At 49.1% G+C, this 14,672-nt stretch overlaps 7 protein-coding genes across 7 annotated transcripts; 4 read left to right on the top strand and 3 right to left on the bottom strand.

Moving 5' to 3' along the window:
* Nucleotides 1–440: 440 nt before the first annotated feature.
* On the top strand, nucleotides 441–770 carry IAQ61_003861 (uncharacterized protein; the record flags this gene model as incomplete). Its single annotated transcript, XM_066096126.1, has 1 exon — nucleotides 441–770. One exon carries the CDS (start codon nucleotides 441–443, stop codon nucleotides 768–770), a length of 330 nt encoding a protein of 109 aa, XP_065954002.1.
* Nucleotides 771–2,025: 1,255 nt separating this feature from the next.
* IAQ61_003862 (uncharacterized protein) lies at nucleotides 2,026–3,884 on the bottom strand (the record flags this gene model as incomplete). Its single annotated transcript, XM_066096127.1, has 3 exons — nucleotides 2,026–2,546; nucleotides 2,606–3,592; nucleotides 3,656–3,884. 3 exons carry the CDS (start codon nucleotides 3,882–3,884, stop codon nucleotides 2,026–2,028), a joined length of 1,737 nt encoding a protein of 578 aa, XP_065954003.1.
* An 883-nt stretch (nucleotides 3,885–4,767) lies between these two features.
* IAQ61_003863 (uncharacterized protein) lies at nucleotides 4,768–7,047 on the top strand (the record flags this gene model as incomplete). Its single annotated transcript, XM_003837382.2, has 1 exon — nucleotides 4,768–7,047. One exon carries the CDS (start codon nucleotides 4,768–4,770, stop codon nucleotides 7,045–7,047), a length of 2,280 nt encoding a protein of 759 aa, XP_003837430.1.
* A 907-nt stretch (nucleotides 7,048–7,954) lies between these two features.
* On the top strand, nucleotides 7,955–8,523 carry IAQ61_003864 (uncharacterized protein; the record flags this gene model as incomplete). The annotated part of the gene is made up of 4 exons (XM_003837383.1): nucleotides 7,955–8,066; nucleotides 8,135–8,172; nucleotides 8,223–8,280; nucleotides 8,339–8,523. 4 exons carry the CDS (start codon nucleotides 7,955–7,957, stop codon nucleotides 8,521–8,523), a joined length of 393 nt encoding a protein of 130 aa, XP_003837431.1.
* Nucleotides 8,524–8,751: 228 nt separating this feature from the next.
* IAQ61_003865 (uncharacterized protein) lies at nucleotides 8,752–10,482 on the bottom strand (the record flags this gene model as incomplete). Its single annotated transcript, XM_066096128.1, has 8 exons — nucleotides 8,752–8,957; nucleotides 9,016–9,284; nucleotides 9,338–9,359; nucleotides 9,410–9,584; nucleotides 9,641–9,682; nucleotides 9,737–9,801; nucleotides 10,038–10,134; nucleotides 10,222–10,482. The coding sequence occupies 8 exons, from the start codon at nucleotides 10,480–10,482 to the stop codon at nucleotides 8,752–8,754; spliced, it is 1,137 nt and encodes a 378-aa protein (XP_065954004.1).
* Nucleotides 10,483–11,140: 658 nt separating this feature from the next.
* On the bottom strand, nucleotides 11,141–11,602 carry IAQ61_003866 (uncharacterized protein; the record flags this gene model as incomplete). Its single annotated transcript, XM_003837385.1, has 1 exon — nucleotides 11,141–11,602. One exon carries the CDS (start codon nucleotides 11,600–11,602, stop codon nucleotides 11,141–11,143), a length of 462 nt encoding a protein of 153 aa, XP_003837433.1.
* Nucleotides 11,603–12,887: 1,285 nt separating this feature from the next.
* On the top strand, nucleotides 12,888–14,279 carry IAQ61_003867 (uncharacterized protein; the record flags this gene model as incomplete). The annotated part of the gene is made up of 3 exons (XM_066096129.1): nucleotides 12,888–12,995; nucleotides 13,088–13,905; nucleotides 13,955–14,279. Coding segments are annotated over 3 exons (1,251 nt in total), but the record flags the coding sequence as incomplete, so codon positions are not given.
* Nucleotides 14,280–14,672: the final 393 nt, after the last annotated feature.

Below are 14,672 nucleotides of genomic sequence, written 5' to 3' on the forward strand. Positions count from 1 at the left end.
AAGAGTCGAACCAAATGATCACCAAATTCTCCAATCCCAAGTCAATCGTACAGAGCCATGTGTCAGTCCTGATTACACGTCTGGTATAAAATTAGAATAGCTTCAAGCTTCACATCAACGGCCAGACAGTGGATCACAAAGGTGAACGGATGGGTCCATCAGGTCATTGATGGTATTGTTGTTGAACATCGTTTTTGAGCTTAAACCCCCAGGCGCCAACCGCAGTGTGTAATGCAGAGAAGCTCATAGATGATCATATGCCCGTAAAGAAACCCGCACTCCCCAAACAGTCTATGCATCCTCGATGTTGCCCCGCTCTGAAACGTAGAGACCGTCCAAGAACTTTCGGATATCCTTGTTGCGGACCTTGCAGATTTGCTGGATGTCGGCGGCGCTCTGGGAAACATCCTCGAGACTCTGCCGTCTCGTTAGTCCAGTTAATGACGACCAAACACGAATTGCCTTACGTTTCCAGTGAGTTGCAGCTCATCCTTCTGGTTCTTCGATGCCTCGACGTTGACACCGGGCCTCATGGTGACCCTTCGTACAAGCTTCTCACCGACGAAGTTCCTGATCTCAACCTCGAATACGTCGTCCTTGTTCTTCTCGATGTTGACGTTGATGGGGAAACTGCGCTTATGTTAGCGTCCTCCTTTTCGCTGACAGTCGACCAGGAGAAGCCTTCCAGGCAATTCCCCCTCGTATCCACAACAAGATTACATAGTCTTTCATCTATGTGCGAATTGCAAGTGACTCCGAACAAAAGTTGAGGATACGAGACGGCGGGTCGGGTGTTTGATGCGCATCGTGAATAGGAGGAACATACTGGGCATAGACGTAACGCATCCTAAGGTCCATTGTTAGCGACGTCTTCTTTCGATCGTCCCATTTGACGCTTACTTGTACTTGAAACCCTTGGTGACACCGATGATCAAGTTGTTCTACCATCAGTCAGGCTGTTGCTCGTTCTCATAGTATCTAAGCCCGGGAGGCTTTCGACGTACAATCAGAGTCCGGACAGTGCGAAGAGTGGCAACGCTCTTGCGCGATCCGTGGTGGAGCTCGATCTTGATCAGGTTGTTCTTGGGCTACAACCATGTTAGCCCATTTTTCCTTGTCGCCATATCCGAACTCGACGTACGTGGGAAAAGGAGACCGCCAAGTGACCCAAAGACTTTGAGAGCTTGCCCTGCAGGTTGTGAGAAGACGTTCGACATTGATGATTCTTTCAACATACTCGGGGACCTGAAGTGTATAGTTAGCATGTGTTACCCCGATTGAACGCGCAATCCTGCACTCACCCTCAACGACAACGTTCCTGGTCTTGATAGAGACCTTGACCCCCTCGGGGATCTCGAGCAATTCCTCGGAGTGGCTATCGCGCAACTGTTAGCCCATGTCCAAGCCATCTAAAATTTCGATGTGTGCGGTCGTGTGCGTTTATGCGAGAACTCGTAACTCGAAATTGGGGACGGTTTTGGTGTGCGATGTAGCGAATCGGATATTTTGACTGGGTGTTAGACGTACATGTACTTCATCTTGAGGGTTGCTGTGGGTTAACGGTGTCGATTGAGGTGGATGTTGAATTTGCGAATAGTGAGGCCCAACTGTGCGGCGAGCGGAAAATCCATAGCCGAGACGTTCGCGGCCTAACCGTTTTTGGACAGGCTAATGTGGATTTGATCTCGCCCACCCCATCGCCATCATGAACTCCAATGCGACAAGGAGTACAATCCTTTTGACTTTGCATGGCTTTTAGTCCAAAAAAGCTTTCTGTGAAGATAAAGCACCCATTACTTCCATCTATCAAGGTTCGCAGCCATTTCTCACTTTTGTCAAAGCCAGTATGGCCATTCACAGCGACGATTTTTCATCTTAGTCAAAGATCAGTCTCTTGGTAAAATAATTATATCTATAGACTCAATATAGCATCTAATGTTGCTCCGCTGCATCTTTTCCTTCCGACTAGATCTATCCGAGTAGCTATCGCCATCCTCATCTACCAATCTGCCCACTTTACGAGTTCTACCTTCCGAGCAAATTTGTTGGCAATAATGCTGTCGCAATAACGCAACCCACAGTCATGCCTCCAGCAAGATAAAGCACACTGTTGATATCCCTCTCGCCTGACTTACCTCCGGCATACAGATGCTGTGCAATCAACGGGCTAATGATTCCGAACAGTCTACCCCAGAAGCTTGCGATACCACATGCGGTTCCTCTTATCGGGGCTGGGAAGGCTGAAGGTGTCCATCCGTACAGAACAGCGTTGAACATGGATTGGAAGAAGTATTCCATGATGTTGAAGCCAATGTTAGACGCTGCTGAGTTTACGCTGCTGAACAAGAAGATGGATATGGCCATCATTGCGGATGATGATACCATCGTCCATTTGCGACCGATACGCGGTGCTCGGTATGCGAGCGTTCCCAGAAGCACACCAAAGACCCCCGGCATGTAAATGTATATGTAAGATCGGTAGGTGTAGTCCAGAGAGAGGTTGAGCGCACCATTCTTGAGAGCTAAAATCTGTGGTAGGTAAGTTCCTGGATGTTTGCGTCAGCCTATACAGTATAGTATCGACTACAGAGCTCTCTTAGCTTACCAGCGACAGTAAACCCCCAGTAGTCGCAGATATAGGTCAGCCATACCAAAATCGTAAGCCTTGTCATTTGGAAATCCGAGAATAGGAGCCGGAATCTATGCTGTTCGAATTTGACTTTGTCGGCCCATGTCGATTCGAGCTGTAAAGCACCGCTTCCAAGCACAGGTTTGCGACTCTGGGCGAGATCAGAATCGCGGTCTAAAGACTCAAATTTGTCCAGTGATATACCACAAGTTCGGCCGTTGTAGTGGGCTATATTGTGTAACACCTGCACGGCTTTGGTATCTTCACCGCGATACACTAAAAACTTTGGAGACTCTTGAAACCGAAAAATAACGGATCGCAGGAGGAATGCAACCAATGTGACCGCACCGAGAGTGAATAACAAGTAGCGCCACCCCATATTGTCTGCCTTGGAGCAGCAAGGTTCCCCCGATGCAATCATGCTACATGCTGGTAAAGGGTTCTTCTCCGAGAAATTTGGACTGCAAGAATAGTTCGGGATGAATCCATAGGCAACGATGCTGCAGATCACTACCCCGAGAGGCTGAAATATGGAAAGCAGAGGCAAGAGATATCGTTTGCTCTGCGGTGTGAACTCCAGGGTTATCATGGTGTCTTGGGGAATATTACCGCCTATTCCGAATCCAGTCAGGGCAGTGAAGATGAGTATGGAGTAGTACGTGCTCGGCACAGCAATGAAGGTACCGAATGCGCAAGCAAGCAACACTGTGAGGTTGAATACTCTCTTTCGTCCGATAACATCAACCAAAAGGCCCCACACAAGCGCACCCGCAGTCAGTCCAATGGAGAATGCGGTCGACAACTTGCCCGTCTGATCAGGACCGAAGCCCATCTCCTGCTGGATGGGAGATAGGATAAGACCAAAGGCTTGAGCCCACATCAAGTCAATCAAGTAGCCAAGTCCGCACAATGCCCAGATCGACCATTGGTATCGGCCCATGCCCATGTGATCAATCTCCTGATCTTAAAGGGTTTCAAGAAATACAATCAGTGATGTTTCATGATAGAAGCAACGGAACTACATACCGATTAATAGACATTTTCTCTCATAGAGTGAGAGTTGCCCCTCATCTAGCTGCTCGGCTAGAGATGGAGTGCTTGTCTTGTCATCGTCTTCTGCTGGGGCAATCTGGGAATTTGCAGAGCGGTTGAGTATGGTAGAACGGTCGGTGTCCAAGGGAGAAGCTGAGACGTAGTTTTCTTCCTGGTTCAGCAGTGGCTCGGCTTCATGGACGTATATAGAACGGTTCGCCATGCTGTGCATAGCGCTTCAAGTGATGGAACTGATCAGACGCCCCAAAGCATTGCTTTTCTCCAGGTGTTTTCCCCCTCTCTGTGAGGCGAGTATGCAACGAAATATCTACACTGTGCATGTCATCCCTCGGAATGCGGGAGGGCTAGCATACATTTCGGCAGCAGCTAAGCGACACCGATAAGCCCTTTGCACCACTTAGAACAAAGGACTAAGGCAGCCAGAAATCTGCATGCGTAAGTCAGATGCGAAAGTAGTACATCAGGAAGGCACAGAGATTGCCATGTGGTAGATGATAGGGTGGCAGTGATTACTGCATCTTAGCGACCATGGGGGATGTGGGCAGACAGACGATAGTCCATCGATCGTAGCTTGCGTTGGGCGATTCCACAAGCAGGTTTGGGCATCAGCGAGAGTCTTCCCAGTTTCATGCGGACCTAGTTGAAGATAGAAGGCCCGGGGTGCCGCGATGTTGAGCTCTGGACAGGGAAGTCTCGATCAAAAAGTGATGGAGAGCAAGGACTGTACCGGTACAGTACCGGTAACAGACGCTGATGGGGAGAACCCACGAAAACCTGCAGACACTAGAGTACATCTTCGTTCACAGGCTTCTATAATAGCGAGTTGCATCTTCCAGAATGAATCATGTTGCGAGCATAGTTCTGATCTGCAAAACAAGCCGTGGGGTTGATAACAACTCTCTTCTGAAGATATATGTATGTCGCTGTCCCATCCATCGGAACGATTTCACTGGCCCCTGTCTGCCAAGGCCCGGAGCGGCAGAACTGCTCGCCGGATGCTGGAACTTTTTTTCTGTCGCATAGCGTAGTCAGGGTAGTTAGATTTGTTGTTGCGCGAAAAGTGAACAACAGTTTGACTATCGATAATGGCTCCCCGTAGAAAACGTCAGCGCCTCTCTCTTGACGGTGCAGAGACTGTTACCGTCGCTGCGCCTACTGCTGAGCCCGAAAACATTGCCTCTTCCACTCCCACCACCACAGCTACAGCCAAGCCCAAGGAAGCTGCCCGTAGGCAACTCTTCGTTCGAGGGCTTGCGCCCACCGTCACGACCGAGGATCTCACCAACCACTTCTCCGAATCATACCCGATCAAGAATGCGCTGGTAGTCTTGGACAAGGAAACCAGGGAATCGAAAGGTTACGGCTTCGTCACTTTCGCCGACGTCGAGGACGCGCAGCGAGCAAAAGAGGAGTTGAACAATTCCGAGCTAAAGGGAAAGAAAATCAAGGTCGACGTTGCCGAAGCACGACAGCGTGAGGGCGAAGAGAAGCGGCCGAAAGCAGGCGACCGCGCCAAAGCTGAGCGTGCACAACAGATCAAGGATGCACAAACACCTAAGCTCATCATTCGAAATTTACCGTGGACTGTTAAGACACCGGAGGACTTGCAGAAGTTGTTTCGCAGTTTTGGCAAGGTCAACTTCGTCAATTTACCCAAGAAACCAAACGGCGAACTGAGAGGATTTGGGTTCGTATCTTTGCGTGGGCGCAAGAATGCAGAGAATGCGATACGAGAGCTTAATGGCAAAGAGATTGACGATCGCCCAATCGCTGTCGATTGGGCCGTCGACCGAGACACCTGGCAAACCCTCCAGAAATCAGAGCAAGAAGGCGAGGAGACACAATCAGGGACTGAAAAGGAGGATAAGGAGATGGAAGACGCCGAGAGCTCGAATACGAGCGACGGCGATGACAATGACGATTCCGAAGCCGAAGCTGACGATAGCGAGGACGAAGATATGGATGACAGCAATACCGATTACGAAGACATATCCGAGGATGACGAGGATGGTGGTTTTGATTTAGACGAGGAAAATGACAAACCGAAGCGAGAGGAGTATACCATCTTCATCCGCAATCTACCATTCACCGTGGACGATGAGCGTCTGAAGGAGCACTTTCAACAATTTGGCGGCGTACGATTTGCGCGAGTGGTTATTGATCGTGAGACGGAGCGGCCAAAGGGAACTGGGTTTGTTTCCTTCTTCACAGAAGAAGATATGATCAATTGTCTGAAGGGCGTTCCGCGAGTCAAACTTCAAAAGAAAAACCTCGATAAGAAAGACGGGTCTACAATTACCGTCACGCACTCCGTTCTTGAAGATGCGGAGGCCGATCCAACGGGCAGGTATACAATTGATGGCCGTATCCTACAACTGAGTCGCGCTGTCGACAAAAATGAGGCGACCCGCTTGACTACTGAAGGCGCGGCGCAACGCTTCAACCGCGACAAAGACAAGCGTCGCCTGTACCTTCTGTCTGAAGGTACTATTTCATCCAAATCGCCTCTATACCAACATCTATCGCCGTCCGAAATCAAGATGCGCGAAGAGAGCGCGACATTGCGTCGCAAACAGATCCAAGAGAACCCCTCGCTCCACTTATCTCTGACACGATTATCTGTTCGCAACATTCCCCGCAGCATCACCTCAAAAGATCTCAAACAACTCGCCCGTAGCGCTGTTGTCGGCTTCGCTGCCGATGTCAAAGCTGGTAAGCGTAATAAGCTGAACAGGGAAGAAACCATTCGCGGTGGACAAGAGATGCTTGTCGCCGAAAAGATGCGCAAAAAGAAGGGCAAGGGTATCGTCAAGCAGGCGAAGGTCGTCTTCGAGACGCCGGCTGGTAGCAAAGTCGCCGAGGACACTGGCGCTGGCAGAAGTAGAGGATACGGATTCATTGAGTACTACACTCACCGCAATGCCCTGATGGCGCTACGCTGGCTTAACGGTCATGCTGTGGACTATAAAGTCAAAGGCGAGACCCCCAAATCCAAAGCCAAAGCTAAGGAAATGCTCGAAGACAAGCGCAAACGCCTCATTGTCGAGTTCGCCATTGAGAATGCGAACGTCGTTTCTCGTCGAACCGACCGCGAGGAGAAGTCCCGCGACCCCGCTAAGCCGCGAGCCGAAGGTGAATCAGATGATACTGGTGCGAAGAAGGGCAAGAAGCGGAAACGCGACTCCAGCGCTGCATCTACTCCTGCTTCGGGCACCGGAAACAAAGGCAAGATCGGCGGGAATAAGGGGAATTCGAATGCAGATGCCGAGGAGGATGCCAATGTAAAGGGTAAACTTGCGCAACGGACTCGAATTATTGCAAAGAAAAGACATGCGCGGAAAGCGAAGAGGGCTGGAGGCAAGTAGCAGGTTTCGGGCAATCGTGTTGCATTCAGCGAGGGCGTTCATGGCTGTTGTGCAGTACCGGTTAAGAAAAGTATATTATTGTTGCTCAACATTGTTCCAGTATAATGAAGAATACTTCAACAGGGCCAATGTCTTCGTGATGGAAAATTGCTGAGATGGTAGGCTGACAGGTAGCAATCAGGGGGTCGTTCGATGGCTGTCTCATCGTTACCTCAACCTATATGCTGCAACCTGAACTAGGTTGTGCTGCATGCCCCAACTGTAGCGTTGTATATGACTGTTAGTGTTTGCGCAGTTTCAGGTGTCTATATGCTTGAGGCTATCAAGCTCTAGAGAAAGTGGTTTGACGACAGCTCGTCTATGGTGTTACCGGACGATATCGCTATGCAAATAGAGCCACCCAATGAGTGTAATTTAGATTTCGGAATATCTATGCAAGTCATCCTGGAAGTTCCATGCATACACTCAAGACTTGTGCTGGTGGAAAGTTAAGAAGAATATTAGTATACACTCTTACAGCATGACGAGCCATGTCTGACTATGTAATACATACTGCTGTTGTGTCATGGCCGTGGTCAATTTGGTAATGCAGCTACAAGCTTTCACTGGCTGTTGAATCCGCATCTAGAGAGTGAGTATATGTAGATCCTTGGATATCCTTGAGCTTAATTTTCAGCATTTCACATATGAATCTCATTCGAATACTCTGCTAAGCCCAACAATCAGTGTTGAATCAAGACTTTGGTTGCAGCTGGTGCTACAGAAGGTGTGGCGAGAATGGCGTGGCGTGGCTGATGTGGCATGGCGTACCCCACCTGCCGAGGTATACCTAACATCTTCTCTCTGCATGGCAGCATCTTCCACAAGCCGAACATCATCTACATATCGATTCTAAGCAAGCGTAATCATGTCTGATGCTACAGAGCAACCGAAGGAGCGTTTCGCCCCAAAGCAAGCTGTGGCACTGAACCCACCAAAAGATGACATCATCGATCGCGAATATCTTGCCAAATGCGATGGTACGCTCGCTCGCCCTGGCTCTGCCTAGGGAATTATTGAAATCACTAGAAATTGACATCATATCCAGGTACAAGAGAAGGATTTCCTACTCTGGTGGCCATCAAAGTACCTAGCCCATAGTGAATCCATAAGACATCGAGCTGATCGTCGAACAGGGCGATGTCTTCGATGTGAGCGGCAAAGAGACCTACGCGCCTGGCAAAGGATATCATGGTAAGCTTAATCTGGCGCGTGAAAAGGCTCGAGGACCTTTGACTGAGCTCCCGATTAGTTTTTGCGGGCAAGGAACCGAACCGCGCCCTTGGACTTTCCTCTTTGAAGCCAGAAGACTGTATATCTGACTACTCTGCACTCTCTGATAAAGAGAAGCAGGTCTTGAACGACTGGCACACGTTCTTTAGCAAGAGGTATAACATAGTGGGTAGACTGCAGCCAGAGAGTGGCGCAAATCTTTAGGGCAAGAGAATCGTATAGGCTGGTTGGAAAAGATGGAGTCGTACGATAGCTTCCATTCGGCTGTATCAACTAGGAATAGAACGCTATTGCTGGTAATTTAACTAAAGTTGCAGAGGGTATCTAACAGAAAGGACAATCGCGACCAGAGGTGGCTACAGTTATACGGGGTTGGAGGCTATTGATCGAAGCAATTTCGCCAAGTCCATCCAAATTTATAGACACACTCATTCACTCACTCACTGGTGTATTCACCATGAGTCCAATAAGCGATAAGACTATCTCTGCCGCAGCTAAGACTGTTGACTCGCCTGCATTGTCGTATATTGGTGCCACTTCGACCACATCCGCACCAACAACGTCCAGTCCGTCCAGTCCATCAAGAACAGACAACAGCTCACGAGTACTCCATTCGCCAACCTCCGCCGTTCCTGTGGCTACAGTTTTGTGTTAAATCCAATTACCGGTGTGTAAATCCGAGAATGCGTAGCTTACCTGGCGCGAAGGCTGGATCAAGTACATCAATGTCGACGCTGATGTAGACTTTAGTGTCGGACACCCTAGCTTTCAGTCGTTCAATCACCCCAGCAACACCATATCGATCAAGTTCTCTTGCTTTGATGATCTCAAATCCGCATCGGACGTCGTTCCGAAGATCACCTTTGGGCCGGACCATTGGCGCTCGAATTCCAGCATGAACGGAAGAGTTGCGAATTAAGCCCTCTTCGTGAGCAATGTGCAGAAATGTACCATGATTGACACCACTGTGCAGGTATCAGCAAACAAGAGCACACGATTTTTGAATTAGGGAACATGCGCATAGTGAGAGATTCCTCCACCTGTCTGGAGATTAGCACCAGTGCTTGCATGTGGCCAGAGGAGAACATACCCAACACCTCTGGATCCCAGGTATCCAAGTGACTATCAAAGTGGATGACACTAACAGGACCCCAGTGTGAGCTGGCCGAACGCAGAGCCGAGAGAGTGGTAGTATGGTCTCCTCCCAGGGTGATCATCCTAGGCGTTGTGCCCTTGCTCGACTTCGTTGGCCTCGAAGATACAATCTGGGCGTCACATGTCAGTTGCGTGAGGCCAATTCTGGTTGAGTGTTTGAATTTACCTTATGTGATTTGTCTAATTGCTTTAATGCTACAGTATTATCCTTATTGCAGGGTTAGTAGCCGTCTTTTTCCATCCGATGGAAACTTTAATCTACCAGAAATGTTAAAGGAGCATCTCCGCAATCGACGATCTTCGCCCAACTACGCAGCACATTTTCGCCTGTTTAAGCACGCCAAACTTAGTAAAAATTAAGAGATGTTGATAAATCCCCCATGTGCTTCCATCGACGTGACAAATCTGGGCCTCGACGGCCCGGCGTCGAGTGAGAAAGCTGTCGGAATGGCTCAGGCATTGTATTGAAGGGTCATCCAACAATTGGCATATTATATCTCTTGACCGCGATTCAGAATCGAAACAATACGTTTCGAAGATGACAGGTGAGACACACAACATACCGGTATAAACGCTCCATGCCGCTTCAGGGTGTATTCTCCACGATCCAGAACGTATACCTTGCGGGCCGAAACGCGCTCCCGGCCGTCCCGTCACGCCCTCTCCAAGTATCAGTACCCATGATCGAAGCAAAATATAAGTCCGAAGTTACAATGCGATGATGTAGTCATGTGCAATCCCACTTACTGTGTCAAAAGGCGCCCCCAAGATGGCAATATCGAATGGCTCCACATCATACCCTTCTGGAGCCAAACAATGCACATAAGGCAGGTTAGCGTAGGTTGCTAAACCAGCAAACTTCGGTGAAGTAACGTCCGGCTCTCTATAGCCTTGGGGTATGATGTGTTGAGACGTGTAGCCTGATGGAGGGGGAAACGTAATCTCGCGTGCGTTGATCATCGCGACTTGGTAGAAAGCAGCGATTGCCAATAGTGAGAGACCTGCCATTCTGATTTGTTTGAAGATAGGACTTTGAGATGTATTTTCAGAGAGATAAGAGTCCACGGGGTTCAATGTTTCCAGCAGACTTCCAGCCTCGAATTGGCAGTTGTAGCCGAGCGATCGAACCTTGGATTAAGCTAGTAGATTACTTGATCGAGAGTACACTAGTGCAATGGACGGCACTCTTCTGCCGTCAATGAAATAGAATCAAAAACTTGAGACAGCAAAAGAGCTGTTTCAAGATTTCTGCATCCGGTTCATACTCTCTACTATCTCTTGGTCCAAGATACACAATGTCGTGCAAACACTGTCTCCAATCCTGAGCATGGCTTGCGATCACTGATGTACCCGAGGAGACAAATCCTCCAAACCGCCACCAGTATTCAATCTTCATTAGCAGTCTCCTCACCTTTTCTTGATTCCATAGATCGACACGCAACCCGAACAGATTTCAATTCCACGATGCTAACAAATTTTGTGAACATTGCACGGATTGACCCTGGAGTAGTCACGAGAAATTGACTTGTATTTTTTTTTAGAATGTACAGACAATGTACAGTAATGCTATACAGATATGATGTAGACAAAGAGGATATATTGTGCTTGCGGCTTAGATACGTGTCCATCAATCGAATTTGTTCACAAATGAGACATGTCAAACCCTTCAGTTGTGGACTATCACCAGCACTTCCACCTCATACAAAAGCCCCGATGCTGCCAAACTCGCAACACCAAATGCAGTGCCCGGCGGCTTGTGTCCACCAGCTTCACGTTCCATGTACTCCATCCAAACCTCATTCCAGCCACGAAGTACCACAGGTTTCTTGTCGTTCTGGACATCGCCGCTCTCCTTGACAACGTAATGTCTCACATGGATAATATCTCGCTCAGTTGCTCCCACAGATTTCAAGCATTCATGTAGAGCGTTGCACGCGTCTTTGGCTTGAGTGACGATGTCCGGGGCTGAAGATCCGTCATCGCGCAATCCGGTCTGTCCAGCGATTGTAATGAATTTGGAACATGGTAGGATGGGTGTTACACAACAATGCGAGTATGACTTGTTCGGTTTTTTAATGGTTGACGGATTGGAGGTTTGTGGCAGATTGGAAGCAACTATAACGGCCATCTTGACGATCGAGTATTGAGGATTTTTTGATGAAGTGGACAGTGAGGTTGTGGAATGTTCAATAGTGAATGTAATGCTGATTTTCTGACAATGGGGGCAGAATCCAAGTCATTTATAGGAAAGCTGAAGTGTAACATTTATAAGCAAACTGATAAAACCTACTTGCAAGTCCCCCCACTCCACAAGCTCACAGCAAATCGTGGAAGTGGTAAAACGTCTACAGTATCGTCAATTGATTGATACAGGAAGAAAGGCCCGAATGTGAGCGGTTAGGTCCTTTGCCAAGGTTTAGGTAGGTACAAATGCAAGGGAGATCAAGTTGATGCCAAGAGGTTGAGATGTCGCAAATTTTGACGACACGAGACATGCCCTAGCTGGGATAAAGGGCCGAAGCGCTCTGACTGAAGGTAAAGCTTAAGTTGGCGGACTTAGTCCAGGTTTCGTAAATCCGTCCATAGAAGGCTTTTGATTGGTACGGGATGGCTTTAGTTTGGGGCTTCTCTTATCAAAATACACGAAGAGCGAGGCCTATCTACTCGGATAAGGCATGCGTTTGGTACTCTGCTGCCAGACAAACTGACCCCTTAACGTCTGCCTCGGGCTGCTAGGAGGCCGAACCTCCGACAATGCAAACTGTGCGATAATGCAAACGTCGTGTATTCGACGCATGACATTACTTGCCTATCACGGCATGGTGGGTACGTACTACGCAGGCCGACGAGTCGTGGATGCTCATCTTGTCACGCTCATCTACTATGTAGTAATTGCGAGTAGCTTGGCGAGATAGGTACCGTAGGTGCTGGCTATGTCGACAGCAGCTTGTTTGTTTTACCCAGATAAGTCAAGGTATTCCTACCATGTAGTCCTACCTATACCAGAACCGTAGCATGCCTAAGGTATCATACCTTAAAATCATTCCTGGCTAACGGGCCGCCAGCGACCCTCCTTTCACGGACCGAAGCCCCGTGGTACACCGGATTAGACTGTCGACGAACGGCTACCGGTACGCTGTGAGCAGGGACATTTCAAGCGGGCTGCCCAGGCGGTTATAGTTTGATCCTAGGTATCACCGGGGATACTGATTTACATTGATATTGGTCAAACACCATTTCGTGCCCATGTAGTCGAGATTCGGATAAGTTTGAATTTCAGAACCTGACGAGCAACACTGCAGGCCCCTGGCTTGGGATAGGCAACCGAAGCCATACCGGTATCATAGGTAGCTTCAGTCATGATCTGTTCGACCACAAGAAGACCAAGGTCTGCTTTGGGTTTACCGTAACAGGCGGGGGGGCGTCCAGTACGTCGGGAACTCCGCGCCATGCCACCCCCGCTGTCCTCCATGTACCGGTATCACATGTGGCACACTGCGGGGAAGCTTCAGCTTGCAAGTGTACGTAAAGTACTGCGTAAAGTCCTACCGCTATCGCGCGGCGGCAACACTACTGTCTTGTGCAGGCATCTCCATTCCATCCATCAATACAGGTTATCATGAGCTGGTTCAGCAAACCGGTCAGCGAGCCCAAACCGGCTTCTCCGCCGCCGGACGTAAGTGTTCGAGTGGCGGACCAGAGACCACACGACTTCTATCTACAGCCCAGTTCCGGATCGGGCAGCAGTTCTGCAGCGAGCCATGTTGGCACCGCCTTGGTCGACAGAACGCATTCGAAGACCCATGTTCATTCTGTTTCTCTCTTCGACGTTGGTATCTTGAAGGATACACTGGTTCCGTCCGTAGCCCTTCACTCTGGCTTGGCGGCGATCGCTTACGGAGCCGGCCGTTACACGCAGCGTGTCGACGCGAAAGACTGGCTTTGGTCGAGTGGCCAAGTCGCAAATGCATGGTGGTCGGCTGTCGGACGTCGTATTGCTGGGGGCTATACTGTCTCGCAAGCCTTCAGTCGTTTGTCATGGCATGAGCGAGTCATCTTGACTGGCGTCACGCTTTGGGGCGGTCGCTTGTTCTATCGTGTTGCGCGCCGCTCCATTCAGCGCGGCAAGGATGACCCACGATACGACGAGCTCAAGAAGGAAGAGAACTTCTGGAACAATGCGCTGTTCAAGGTTTTTATTCCAGAGGCATTATTCCAGGTGCTCATCAGCCTGCCATTTACCGCGCCTTTTAGACATGAAGGTGCTGTACTGATGGGATATCAACCGTTGATCCAGATGCTTGCTGTGGGCCTATTCTCTTCTGGTCTTGCTTTGGAATCAATTGCAGACTCCCAGCTCGACCAATACAAGGCCGAAGGCGGCAAGGGTATATTGCGTGAGGGTGTCTGGAGCCTCGTCCGCCATCCTAAGTAAGTAGATTTCACACCATCATAATTACAAACACTTACCACACAAAAGTTACCTCGGCGACTCTCTCGTCCACATCTCCTTCATCATCATGCTTTACGGGTCCGACATGCTCGCACCCATTGAACTCCTCGGCCCAATCGCTAACTACTACTTTCTGCGCCTATACGGCGGAGACAACGAGAAGGAGCAGTCCCAAGAGCGTCGATACTCTGCTTCACAACCCGAGAAACTTGCTGAGCTTGAGAAGTTCCGCGCGGATAAGAATGCCTTTTGGCCAAGCGCCAATGAGCTGAAGAACAAATGGCTATGGACAGTGCTGGGCATTGGTGGTTTGGGCGTGGCGGTGGAGCAGACGCTTAGGATGATGCACTAAGTATGAGGAACACTTAGGCAATGAGGGTTTGAGCGTAGTATTTGGACATTCGCTCAGGATGATGAGGCAATGAGGGTTTGGGCGTAGTATTTGGACATTCGCTCAGGATGATGCACTAAGATTGATGAATATTTGGGCAATGGGGGTTATCTGGCGTCTATCCACATCTCACTCTATATAATGTTTGCAGTGGTATTATTTCGATGAAATACAAAATTCCTCCATTTTAGAAACCTAGCCAGAGATGCAGCGAGTTAGTTCCTTAGGCATTTCATTTTTGCATGAATCTTGATGCCACCCCGTCGTCAGTCATCTTCACTGTGAACAAGCTGTCTTGGTATCGTCACAAGTCGTGCAACTTCGCAATTCGTAGAGTAGATAATTAAGCCTCGG

The sequence above is a fragment of the Plenodomus lingam genome, assembly GCF_022343315.1.
Source record: "Plenodomus lingam strain CAN1 chromosome Unknown contig_18, whole genome shotgun sequence".
Taxonomy (NCBI): Eukaryota; Fungi; Ascomycota; class Dothideomycetes; order Pleosporales; family Leptosphaeriaceae; genus Plenodomus; species Plenodomus lingam.